Below are 14,084 nucleotides of genomic sequence, written 5' to 3' on the forward strand. Positions count from 1 at the left end.
CTCGGTTCAAACCAGTTGCTGGGCCACTCCAGCCCCGCTCTGGCATGAAACTGGACAAAGGGAAAGGGGTGTAACCACCCCCTTCCCAGGTCCACCCATAAGAGAGACCTAGCAGGTAATCCAACCCCTTAACTTGGTATAAGTATAGGAGCTGTGTCCCTAGGACTTTAGATTATCCTGGAACGAAACTTTGATACAGAACTCTTGGACCTTCGACGTTCCATCCTGACTGGAAGACGGAAGACATTGCCCTTGTGGTCAAGGAGTGACCACCCTGTGCAAACAGGCACCACCAGTAACTTGCCAGTCTGCTTTGTCGACGCTCCTGCCGGAACCCAAAGACTCAGCGACACAGGGCATGGACTTCCAGACATCGCTGACTCCGACCCACACTCACAGCAAAGCTGAGACCTGTGGCGGACACGAGAGACGTGGGACCGGAACTCCTGGACATCCTGCATTTTGCTAACCATCGACTCCTGAGGTAACTCGCAGTTGTGCATTGGGGTACAAGAAGCCCCAGACCCGACCACCATTTGCACCGAAGCTCAGCCCTCCACACTCCATGAGTGCCACGTGGGGCCTGCTCTTGTATTTCAGCTTGATGCATCTTCCCGGTTCCTAGTCTGTTGGCTAGTGAGCCCCCTGAGGCCTTTCCTTAGAACTTAAACTGCTTTCTTAGTTGCTCCAGGCTTGCTCCAGCTTCCCTGTAAAGGAGAAGCACCACAGACCTTGTTGGTCTGCACCAAAGCCAATCTTCACTTCCTGCGTGGATTGCATTTGCCAAGGCATGTTGGGTCCAATCCGGATACCGACACCGCAGTCAACTAGATCATTTGTGGGACAGCTCGAATCCAGCTCCTGGTTATCGTCAACACCTCCTGGACCTTGTGGCTGCAGAGACAAGCTTCACCTCTTCACCTGAGATTATTGCGACATCGCCTGGTCCCCTCCTGGTTCCTTCCTGGTCACTGGCTAGTGACCCAGACTCTGTCCCCTCTGCTTTCAGGTTCTTCACATCTTCAATCCACCCTTGGATCCACCCGGACACTTTTCCTCTGGTCGCCTGCAGCACTTCTTTGCAGATCTCCATAGAAAACAGGGACGAAACCCGACACCAAAAGGCACATAAGTACCCGGCTTTCCTGGGTGAGGTAACACGAGTACTCCGGTGCTCCCATGGGTCTTGACTCTCGAAGTATCCTAGTCTAAAGTGGTTTTGTAGTAGTCCAACCGGAAGTGCCCTTAAACAGTAACTTTGTAACTTTTACGTTTCTCATAGAAAGTCAATGGTAACTCGCGACTGTGTTTAGACACCGCATGCGTCCTACTTTAATTGCGGGTTTATATATAGCGCTAGAATCGACTCCCGGAGGAGTATCTCCGCGCTTCGACCTCTGGGGAACCCGTCCTGGCTCACCCTGAGAGATGATCCCTAATGGGTATCTCTAAGGTGCGACCAAGCATCCCCGGCGGTCTGGGGGGGCCGTTGTGAAGATGAGGCAAGCTAATGCCCAGAGTTGCCGAGTGTGGTCCCTGACTGGAGTAGGCACCGAGGCGAGAATTATCAAGCCCGCTGACCCTGGTCCCCGACCCTGCCGCGTCGGGAATCGAACCCTGGTCCTGGGCCGTCCTCTGCTTACAGGTCTGCCGCCTCTAACCAGTGAGCCACACCACTCCACTGGTTTGTTCAGAGTAGCCCCAGCGATTCCCTAGGCCCTCGGCCTACTTTCTATTTCTGGTGTGGTTCTTATACCACTATTTTAGTATATGGTTTGTGCGGCCCCTAGTGCATAACTGTATTTGTGCAACTTATCGTATGCTAATTAAGTAACTTGTATTGTGCTTTTACCTCTGACCTCATAAAGAGTGCAGAGGGTCTGTGTTTAGAATAAATACATATATATTTGATATATACCTTGTGTGGTGTCCTTTTATTTGGTATTCAAGGGACTATAATTGGTAAAACAGCTTGCTTCGCATGCTCTCTGAAGTCTTAGCCTATTGACTGCTGGCCCATGCTTCCACTAGGATAGCTTGTCTATAAGGTTGACTTTACAACCACCATCAATAAGGGTTGATTAGACTGGTGCAAGGTGCCCACTAGAACTAGTGGACATCATATGCCAGGCTAACTTCTCACAACAGGCACCTAAACGCATCTGACTGGTTTGCTTCTCCCGAGTGACTGAGGACTCAAAGTATTTCAGCAACACAGGAGGCGTCTCTGAGGTCGATCTGCCCTCTCAGCTATTCTGAGACCAGTATCCCTTGTGGCGACCGTGCAACCCGAACCCCTGTGCACCGCGTACTTTTGCAGTTGCATATGCTTAGTGACAATTCCTGAGCCTGTGCTTTGGACTCCGTGTAGTCCCAGCCCCGAGCAGTATTTGCACAGAAAATTTTCCGCCTCCACTCCACGAATTTCCTGTGGGCTGGTCCTTTGCAAGCTTGCTTGAGGTCTCCTCCCGATCCCTGGTCCGTTGGCCTGTGGGTCCTGGCGAGGGTCACCTTGTTAATTCTTGGGCTTACCTGGTTTCTCCAGATGTGCCCTGGCTCTGCATTGCTTGGAGAGTCCCCCTGGACCTCGCTGGTCCACACCTTAACCTGTTTCCTCTGACAAAAAGGGTTGCAGTTGCCAAGGCTTGTTGGTGCTCCAGCAGGACATCGACCCCTCAGCTCTCGACATCCTTCGTGGGACAGGTCACCTCCGGACTTTGGTCATCGTCGACGTCTCCGTGGATGCAGAGTCAAGCATTGTGTCAACTCACCTGAAGCGCATGACATTGGTGGGCATTCGTCTACCGAGCCCCTGGTCATCTGAAGTGACCCAGACTCTGTCCTCTCTGCTTTCATGTACTTCTCACCTCGAATCCAGGCTTGGATTCCATCAGACATTCTTTGCCCTCCTGGCAGCAGGACTTCTTTGCAGCTCTCCATTGAAAACGACAAAGGTTTCCGACACCACTTGAGCCCAATGCACCCGACTCCTCTGGGATAGGTAACACGGGTATTTCGGTACTCACTGGTGGATCGGCCTTAGAACCTACTAAGTTCCAAAGGGTTTGCTTGAAGTCCTCTTAGAAGTGTCCTTAACCAGTAAATTTCCGACCGCGACTTTCCCATAGAGTTGTACGGAGCACGAGTCTGTGTTACCACACTGCACCCGTCCTCCGTGGGCTCCCTGTGTCACTCCTCTGGGTGGTTCCTTGGGATGCCAGCAATTCTACGTGCTCTAGGCACTGTGTCTATTGAAGCCGTTGTTGTTATACCATTTTGTTAGTATATGGTTCGGTTTCCCCCTGGAGCCCGCTGTGTATTTCGCAATTACGAATGTTCTATTGATTAAATATTGTGTGCTTTGGGCCCTAGTCTCACATGGAGACTACTAGAGAGCGTTTTATTAATAAATAAATATATTTATATAAACACTTTGTGGTTCTACTTTCATTTAATCATTTAGGAGGTGATATTCTGGTAAAACAGATTCCTTGAAGATTAAGCCTGAAGGCTGCTCTCCATAGCTACCACTAGGATTGCTTTCAATAAGGTTATCTTTGACCTCAGACATCATAAGGGTCGTGTGGACTGGTACAAGGTGTCCACTTTAATTAGTGAACAGCATATACCAACCCACCTTCTCCCAACAAGCACCCTGACCCCATCACATCAGCACCCCAACCCCATCCCACTACCAGAGAAAACCCATCACATGAGGATACTAACCTAATCCTTTCCCACCAGCACCCTAACCCCATTGCGCAAGCACCCTAACCCCATCACATCAGCAATCCATCCCTCCAGAAGACTAACCCCATCACAGCAGCACCCTAACATCATCCCACCAGCAGACTAACACCATCACAGCAGCACCCTAACATCATCCCACCAGCAGACTAACACCATCACAGCAGCACCCTAACATCATCCCACCAGCAGACTAACACCATCACATCAGCAATCCATCCCTCCAGAAGACTAACCCCATCACAGCAGCACCCTAACCTCATCCCACCAGCAGACTAACACCATCACAGCAGCACCCTAACATCATCCCACCAGCACCCTAACCCCATTGCGCAAGCACCCTAACCCCATCACATCAGCAATCCATCCCTCCAGAAGACTAACCCCAACACAGCAGCACCCTAACATCATCCCACCAGCAGACTAACACCATCACAGCAGCATCCTAACATCATCCCACCAGCAGACTAACACCATCACAGCAGCATCCTAACCTCATCCCACCAGCAGACTAACCCCATCACAGCAGCACCCTAACATCATCCCACCAGCACCCTAACCCCATTGCGCAAGCACCCTAACCCCATCACATCAGCAATCCATCCCTCCAGAAGACTAACACCATCACAGCAGCACCCTAACATCATCCCACCAGCAGACTAACCCCATCACAGCAGCACCCTAACATCATCCCACCAGCAGACTAACACCATCACAGCAGCATCCTAACATCATCCCACCAGCAGACTAACACCATCACAGCAGCACCCTAACATCATCCCACCAGCACCCTAACCCCATTGCGCAAGCACCCTAACCCCATCACATCAGCAATCCATCCCTCCAGAAGACTAACACCATCACAGCAGCACCCTAACATCATCCCACCAGCAGACTAACACCATCACAGCAGCACCCTAACATCATCCCACCAGCAGACTAACACCATCACAGCAGCATCCTAACCTCATCCCTCGCGCACCTAAAACCCATCTCACCATCACTATAACCCCATCACTTCAGCATCCTAACCCCATCACACCATAACCCGAAACGCACCCCACCAGCAGACTATCCACAACACGTCAGCACCCCAATACCATTGTACGTGCACCTTAACCCCATCACACAAGTGCCTTAACACATCACTACAGCACCTAAACACATCACAGGAGCACCCAAACCCCATTGCATGAGCGCCCTAACCCCATCACACCAGCACCCCACTTCTATCACACAACCACCCCAAATACATCGTACGAGCACCCTAACCCCATCCCCCAGCACTCCAACCAGTGAGTCAGATGTATTGCACATGAAGATGCACTTGAGAATTGTCTGAAACTACTGATGCAAACTGACCATCCTTTTCTGGACCCCAGATCACCTCCTTACAAGGTGTGGGGATCACGAGGTTTAATGGGGATGTCACCTGGCCTGGTCACTTGTACATGTTGTTACAGTTCTGGCACCTTCTGTATGTTTCCTCATTTAGGATTATTTTTGCCCTTTGCAAGAGAGTGTTTCTAGCCACCTCTGCCGCTGCTCAGGGACTGGCTTGTGTCTTACCTCCAGAGGTGAGAACGTTGCCCCAGCCTGAGACCAGGCATCGGCTTCCCGCAGTGGGGCAGCTGGTGGCCATCATGATGGGCTTCACGTATGAGTTGAACTTTGCACGGGTTGCTAGTTTGACCAGCATGAAGTCATTGTCGGTTTTGACTTTGTTGTAGTCGGGGTGCATGATGACCTTGGCTACCTGGAGGTGCTGCTCGGTATCTTCTGCGTATGCAGTGTCGTGTTCACCCAGGTGGGCCACCAGCGTCTCTGCTCTGAAGAAGAGAAAGGTATAGAAACGTGAGGCACAGGATAAGGCAGTCAGTTCAGTCTCTTACACCAAACACCTTAGACAGTACACCGTAGGACTGAACCTTCAAGACTGAACCCGATGAAGGAATCAACTCACAGTCCGATGAAGGACTGAACTCCCAAGAGTCAACCCAATGAAGGACTCAACTCACAGTCCCATGAAAGACTGAACTCCCAAGACTGAACCCGATGAAAGAGTCAACTCACAGTCCGATGAAGGACTGAACTCCCAAGAGTCAACCCAATGAAGGACTCAACTCACAGTCCCATGAAGGACTGAACTCCCAAGACTGAACCCGATGAAGGAGTCAACTCACAGTCCCATGAAGGACTGAACTCCCAAGACTGAACCCGATGAAGGAGTCAACTCACAGTCCGATGAAGGACTGAACTCCCAAGACTGAACCCGATGAAGGAGTCAACTCACAGTCCCATGAAGGACTGAACTCCCAAGACTGAACCCGAGGAAGGAGTCACCTCACAGTCTGATTAAGGCCTGCACTTCTAAGAGTCAACCCAATGAAGGTATCAACACACAGTCCAGTGAAGGACTGAACTCCCAAGAGTGAACCAGATAAAAGACTCAACTCCCAGTCCAGTAAAGGTCTGAACTCCCAAGAGTGAGCCCAATGAGATTTAGAAATGTTTGGCACAGGGAGAGGCGCTCAGTTAAGCCTATTACACCAAACACCTAGGAAAGTCTGATGAAGGACTGACGTCTCAAGGCTTAGCATACATACACTTACACACCCACTCATACAGTCATGCAGCCACTCACACACTGAGTCAGTCCCCCATACAGCTACTCACTCACCTATACATTCACTCAGGGAGTCACTCACTCACCCATACAGTTACTCACATACCCACTCACTTACTCATACAGATACTGACACATGTACTCACTCACCTACACAGTCACTGGCACAAGCACACACACACACACACCAATACAGCCACTCTCACATTCACTCACTCACCAATGCAGTCACTCACACACCCACTCATTCACCCATAAACCACTTATGTACCCACTCACTCACCCATAAAGCCACTTACATACCCAATCACTCACATATATAGCATCTCACACACCCACTCACTCATCCCTCACAGCCACAAAAACAGTACTCACCCACCCATACAGCTACTCGTACACCAATAGAGCCACTCACTCTCCCATACAACCACTCACACATGAGAGAGCCACTTACACCCACTCCTACATAGATACACATAGGGCCTGATTCACAGAACTAATTTAAGACAAAATCCCAAACTTACTACTTTTGGTATTCACAGAGGGCATTTAGTAGTAGTAAAGTTAGGATTTTGTCTTAAGTTTGACTTAAGTCAAACTTAAGACAAACTTAAGACAGACCTAAGACAGACTTAGGACAGACTTAAGACAAACGTAAGACAGACTTAAGACACACTTAAGACAGACTTAAGTTAGGATTTTGTCTTAAGTTTGTTTTAGGTCCGTCTTAAGTCCATCTTAAGTCTGTCTTAAGTCTGTCTTAAGTTTGTCTTAAGTCTGTCTTAAGTCTGTCTTAGTTGTGTATTAAGTCTGTCTTAAGTTTGTCTTAAGTTTGTCTTAAGACAAACTTAAGACAAAATCCTAACTTTATTACTACTAAATGCCTTCTGTGAATACCAAAAGTAGTAAGTTTAGGATTTTGTCTTAAGTTAGTTCTGTGAATCGGCCTCTCAGTTACACAGCCACTTACATAATATGTGTTAAAAATAGTTTCACTCATTAGTAGTACACAAATCATACTTATTTAATTTTTGTAGTATCTTAGTACATACCTTTAACACTCAGAAACATTTAGAAAATGCTCTTAATCACTATATGATGTAATCAGTGATGTATTTTGAGATGTCATCAGTGATGTAATCAATGATGTCACTGACCATGTCATGAGTGATGTAATGAGTGATGTAATAGGTAAGGTCATAAGCAGCGCGTTGCGGGGGCTTCAGTTGTAATTAGCTCACCTAACTATAACGGCTAAAATTTCAAGGTTTTATATAAGTGAAATCTCAGCCTAACTATACCATCCCTGTAACCTATGTTTTTTTAATGCATTTTCAAGTTTTCTAAATTTTGATTCCTATCTATACCATCCCTGTGACATTTGCTTTATTCAGTGAATATATATATATATATATATATATGTCACTGACCATGTCATAATTGATGTAATAGGTGACGTCATCAGCAGTGCATTGTGGGTGCACAAGTTATAGTTAGCTGAACTAACTATAACGAGGAATTTTCTATGGGTTTTTTCAAGAGAAATGTCCAACTAACTACAAGGTCCCTGAAACCTATGTTTTTTTCAGTGAATTTCTAAGGTTTTTAAAATGCTATTTTCTAACTATAACATGCCTGAAATCTATGTTTTTTTCGGAGAATTTCAAATGTTTTTTAAATGGTCATTTCTAACTATAACGTGCCTGAAAGCTATGGTTTTTTCAGTGAATTTCAAAGGTTTTTTACATGCTAATTTCTAACTATAACATAACAGTTGCGTTTCCAGAGTGGTGGAGAAAGGTGAGCGTGGCCTCCGAAACACCTCTTAGCAATCCCACTGTGTGATATTTACTGGAGGTAACAGGAGGAGTAGTTAGCCCCAACGTCAACCTTGGGGGCCAACTATCCCTTTTATTATCACCAGTAAGTCCCACACAGCAGGATTGCTAACTTCTTATATCAGGCCCAGCCCACTCCCTGCACCACTGTGCAAAGGTGCCCCCTAGCACATTGTAAGTTGGAAGATTAAGTCCCCTTGAATCCCGAGGGTCCCTGGGGGCCAACTAGCCCACCAGGTACCTCCAAGAAGCGGCACAGAGCTGCTTTGCAGAGAGATGGTCCAAGGCAAAGACCCTTTTTAAACCTCTCCACAACGCAGCTCATGGGTGCTTACTGGAGGTACCTGGTGGGCTAGTTGGACCCAAGGGACCCTCACGATTCAAGGGAACTTAATCTGCCAACTTACATCATGCCAAAGGGCCCGTTTGCACAGTGGTGCAGGGAGGGAGCAGGGCCTGATGTGATAAGTGTGCAAATGCGCCCTGTGACATGTTTTAAGTTTAGGGATTAAGTCCCCTTGAATCCTGAGGGTCCCTGGGGGCCAACTAGCCAACCAGGAACCTTCAGTAAGCACCACAGGGCTACGTTGCAGAGAGGTGCCTGAGGCCAAGCCCCTTTTTTACACCTCTCTGCAACGCAACTCTGTGGCGCTAACTGGAGGTACCAGGTAGGCTAGTTGGCACCCAGGGACCCTCAGGATTCAAGGGAACTTAATCCCTCAACTTAAAACGTGCCACAGGGCCCCCCCACCCATTTTTTCACAGAGGTGGCATTCTCCGGAGCTGCAGGGGCCCCCATCAGCCCCTGCTATTATTGATTTGGCAATGCCTCCAGGACCTGGCCCACCCGGGGGCCTAATATAAATGCAGCGCGGGATCCCGCACTTCATTTTTTATAATTTCGGCGGGATTCGTGACCCCAACATGATTTCTGCCGAATTTATTTAAAAAAAATATTTTTGGGGTCCTGGTGGTCCGTGTGGGACCTCCTGGGCGGGCCTAGGGGGTCAGTGTGTTTCTACCCTGCTCCCTTTTCTTATTTTTAAACAGTTTTTTCACTGTTTTCTTGTGACTCGGTTCACAAGAGTGCCGCCAACGCTTCCTGGTTTGAAATGTTGGCAGCCAATCACAGTCAAGCTCGCGCTCGGGAAGGTTCGCAAACCCACCTCTGCCATAGATGTTGAAACTTTTATTTTTCAAATATTTCAGGAACTACTGAACGGATTTACACCATTTAACAAAAAGGACTCTTTATGAACCAAGGGCTACCTTTTTGCCAAATTTGGAGTAATTCTGTTCAGCAGTTCAGGCTGTAGCCATGTCTAAAGTTTCCTATGGAAAATAACATTGGGGAAAACGGGTTTTGGGACCCCCCTTTTTTCTCAGCCCCTGCTTGATGAACCACCCCAAAACGTTCAAGACAGGAGCTTATCAGAGACCCCACAAGGAGTGAAAAAATTTCACGAACATTCGTCTACCGGCCCCAAAGTTATTGGGAAAACAAAAAATGCTTTTCCTATGGAAACTAAGTCCTAACTATAACTACCTACTGGCGGTCGCCAGTAGGTAGTTATAGTTAGGATTTTTTTCAATGCAAAATCTCAAAAGTCTATTTGGAATAACGTTGGCGCCAGTTGACGAATCTGCCTGAAAATTTCCTCAAATTTGCCCTGCGGAGCTCCGGTCCTTCCTTGAAAGTTTGGGGGGGATTCATGAAGTGGGGGCCAAGATAAAAGGGGGGTCCCAAAACGTGTTTTGCCCAAGTTAATTTCCATAGGGCGGTCAAACTCACTTTTAGCCCGAACGGCTGAATGGATTTCCACCAAACTTGGCAAAATTGTAGGGACTGGTAGCCCGATGTGCCTTTGCTATGTCTCAAGATATGTGCTCCAGTGGTTTTTGAGTAATTTAGGTTAAAAAAAAATATATATCTATGGCAGCAGCCCGGTACGCGCACCGGGGCGCGTACCGGGCGCACTACGTGACCTGTTTGCGGAAAGCTGATTGGCTCTCGGGTGTCTGTAAACATTCCAAACAGTCCGGAGCGGCCGCCATCTTGTGTCTCGGTAGGATCGAGACACAAGAGGTGGCTAAAACAAAGGGGGAATTGACCATAATGGGGCAGAGTAGACCCCCCCTTGACCCCCGAGGTTTGATGTGGGGGTCATAAAAGGGCCCCGCAGGGCAAAAAAACCCAATTTTTTTGATTTTCGCGGAGGGAGCGCCCGGTACGCGCACCGGGGAGCGTACCGGGGAGCGTACCATGGGGAAAAAGAATGACAGTTTTTAAAAAAAGTAGCTGTTTAAAAAAAATATATTTTTGTTGTTTTTTTATATATATATATGCATACACATACATATATATAAATGCATATGCATATATATGCATATATGTGTATATGTGTGCGTGTAGAGAGAGGTAGAGGTGTAGAGGTAGAGAGGTAGAGGTAGAGAGGTAGAGACTAGTAGAGAGAGAAGTACAGAGAGGTAGAGAGTAGAGAGTAGAGAGTGAGTAATAGAGAGTAGAGAGTGAGTAGTAGAGAGTAGTAGAGAGCAGTAGAGAAGTAGCAGAGAGTGAGTAGTCCAGAGTAGTAGAGTGAATAGTAGAGTGAGTAGTAGAGAGTAGTAGAGAGTGAGTAGTAGAGGGTAAGTAGTAGAGTGAGTAGTAGAGAGCAGTAGAGAGTGAGTAGTAGAGAGTAGTAAAGAGTGAGTAGTAGAGAGTAGTAGAGAGTGAGTAGTAGAGAGTGAGTAGTAGAGAGTACTAGAGAGTGAGTAGCAGAGAGAATAGTAGAGAGTAGTAGAGAGTGAGTAGTAGAGTGAGTAGTAGAGACTAGTAGAGAGAGAGTAGTAGAGAGAGAGTAGTAGAGAGAGAGTAGTAGAGAGTCAGTAGTAGAGAGTAGTAGAGAGTGAGTAGTAAAGTGAGTAGTAGAGAGTGAGTAGTAGAGAGAGAGTAGTAGAGAGTGAGTAGTAGAGAGTAGTAGAGAGTGAGAAGTAGAGAGTGAGTAGTAGAGAGTAGTAGTGAGTAGTAAAGAGTGAGTAGTAGAGAGAGAGTAGTAGAGAGTGAGTAGTAGAGAGTAGTAGATAGTGAGTAGTAGGGAGTAGTGAGTAGCGAGTAGTAGGGAGTGAGTAGTAGAGAGAGAGTAGTAGAGTAGTAGAGAATGAGTAGTAGAGAGTGAGTATTTGAGAGTAGTGGAGTAGGAGAGAGTAAGTAGAAGAGAGTAGTGGAGAATATTCCAAAGTTTGGCACAGCACCACTTGCACAATGAGTCTAATCAAATCATATCACTTAGAGTCCTTATTGAAGCGCTGAATTTTGGTGTATATTCAAATGTTTTTATTTTCCTTAAGTTTATGTACCACAGCCAGCCGAAACGTTTCGTTCTGTACAACAGAACTTCTTCAGGGCGTTCTTATTTCCTTCAAGTTATGTCGGTATCCTGTTGTCATATAACTAGATATTTCTTCCAAATGTTAGACGAGATGTAAGTACATTCTTATTCAAAGTGACTAGGTATCAATTTTACCCACACAATTCGGGCAGACTTGAGTAATTTATAGCATCCTTAAAGTCAGTCTTTCAAAAATTCCAAAGTATAGGACATGATAATCCAAATCCAAATGTTTTTCAAGAAAACTCATTTTCAATCGTTCGAAATATCGGTGTTTGGGCAGATATGACCCAGGGACCCCCAGTATGCAAGGGGAATTAGTCCCCCCTCTGCAAACGCGCCAGTGGCCTGCATTGCAGAGAGGTGTAAAAGGGGTGTGGCCTCATTACACCTCTCTGCAATGCAGCCCCTTGGCGCATACTGGAGGTTCCAGGTGGGCTAGTTGGCCCCCAGGGGCCCCCAGTATGCAAGGGGAATTAGTTCCCCCTCTTCAAACATGCACGGGGGCTGCGTTGCAGAGAGGTGTAAAAAGGGTCGTGGCTTCATTACCCCTCTCTGCAATGCAGTCCCCTGGCGCATACTGGAGATTCCTGGTGGGCTTTCAGGTCTTATATAGTTAGGAATTAGCATTAAAAAAACCTTTGAAATTCACTGAAAAAACCATAGGTTTCACACCAGTTATAGTTAGGAATTAGCATTTAAAAAACCTATGAAATTCACTGAAAAAACCATAGGTTTCACACCACTTATAGTTAGGAATTAGCATTTAAAAAAACCTATTAAATTCACTGAAAAAACCATAGGTTTCACACCAGTTATACTTAGCTGGAAATTTTACTGACATAAAACCATTGAAATTCCCACGTTATAGTTAGTCGGACTCACTATAACTTGCGCGCCTGCAATGCACTGCTGATGACGTCACATATTACATCACTCATGACATGGTCAGTGACATCACTCATGACATCACTGATGACACCATCCTTGTGACAGAGTGACAGACCTCCTTTCAGTGTAATGTAACCCTTGAAACACATATTCAAAAATAGAAACTAACATTTTCATAAAAATGGAGATACCCATACCAGTTACAACAACCAATTCAGTAACACCACCATCTATATACACATCCACTCATTCACCAACAGTTTTATATAGTCACTCATACATATACTCACTCATCATATGTAGTGATACACCTATACATCCTGTTACACACCGACAGTCATTTAAAAGTTACTCACACACATAATCACACATGCAAATAAACTATTGAACATCCATTTATTTGCATATACAGCTAAACACACACTACCACCTTACTTCTAAGGAAACTTACACATACTTACTCTCTTAAACAATCACTTATAGAAACACATACTTATTTAAACAAGAACTCTTTCAATCTCTCACTCTCACATATACTCACTCATATACATCAATACTCACATATACTAGATTAAAACATATGTAGTTACTGATAAAGACACTAGTGAGACAGTCATTCACTCACTAACACACACATATACACACTCATCCACCCATACAGTCCTGCACATATGCTGTCTTCAAAACACATACAAACAGTGAGTCAGTCATTGATGCATCTATGTGCTAAGTAATACCCCACCAAACCATACAGACACTCATACTGATACTAAAAAAAACATTTAATAACCCATATACACACACATGTAGGTACTCACCAACCCATGCAGCCACTTATACACAAAGCGAAACACTGATACATATATTTAAATATTTAAACATTACTCGTTAATATATGTATTCACTAAGATACACTTAATAAGCCAGTTAACCAATCAATTTTTTTTTTAAACATCCATTTAGACACTTATTTAAACATTTATTCTTCCATCGACCTTTACATATACATATATAAAACATATTTATTTTTCAGAAAGACACATTCACTGGATGGCGTCATCAGTAATGTCATGAGTGATGTCACTGACCATGTCATGATTGATGTAATATGTGACGTCATCAGCAGTGCATTGCAGGCGCGCAAGTTATAGTGAGTCCTACTAACTATAATGTGGGAATTTCAATGGTTTTATGTCAGTAAAATTTCCAGCTAACTATAACTGGTGTGAAACCTATGGTTTTTACAGTGAATATAATAGGTTTTTTAAATGCTAATTCCTAACTATAACTGGTGTGAAACCTATGGTTTTTTCAGTGAATATATATGTATATATATATCAATATATATATATATATATATATATATATATATATATATATTACCTACTGGCGGTCGCCAGTAGGTATATATAGTTAGGATTTTTTCTCTATGGGATTTTTGAAAATTCTATGTCTAATAACTTTGGCGTTTGTAGACGGAATTGGCTGAAATTTTCAGGAAAATGGAACATTTTGTTTCTGAGCAGCCCCTGACAATTTGGGAGGGTTTCATCAAGGGGGGGGCGAGAAAAAAGGGGGGTCCCAAAACGCGTT

General features: G+C 45.5%; 1 protein-coding gene across 1 annotated transcript in view; it reads right to left on the reverse strand.

The window, feature by feature from the left end:
• Nucleotides 1-14,084, reverse strand: part of LOC147659355 (putative trypsin-6) — a gene marked incomplete at its 3' end in the record, with an annotated part of 53,880 nt that overhangs the window by 10,179 nt on the left and 29,617 nt on the right. Inside the window, exon 3 of the mRNA XM_086951806.1 lies at nt 5,317-5,576. Within this exon, the coding sequence (XP_086807932.1) occupies nt 5,317-5,576 (260 nt within the window). The remainder of the gene's footprint in view (nt 1-5,316; nt 5,577-14,084) is intronic.

This window comes from Lissotriton vulgaris, unplaced genomic scaffold, assembly GCF_964263255.1.
Source record: "Lissotriton vulgaris unplaced genomic scaffold, aLisVul1.2 SCAFFOLD_2194, whole genome shotgun sequence".
NCBI lineage: Eukaryota > Metazoa > Chordata > Amphibia > Caudata > Salamandridae > Lissotriton > Lissotriton vulgaris.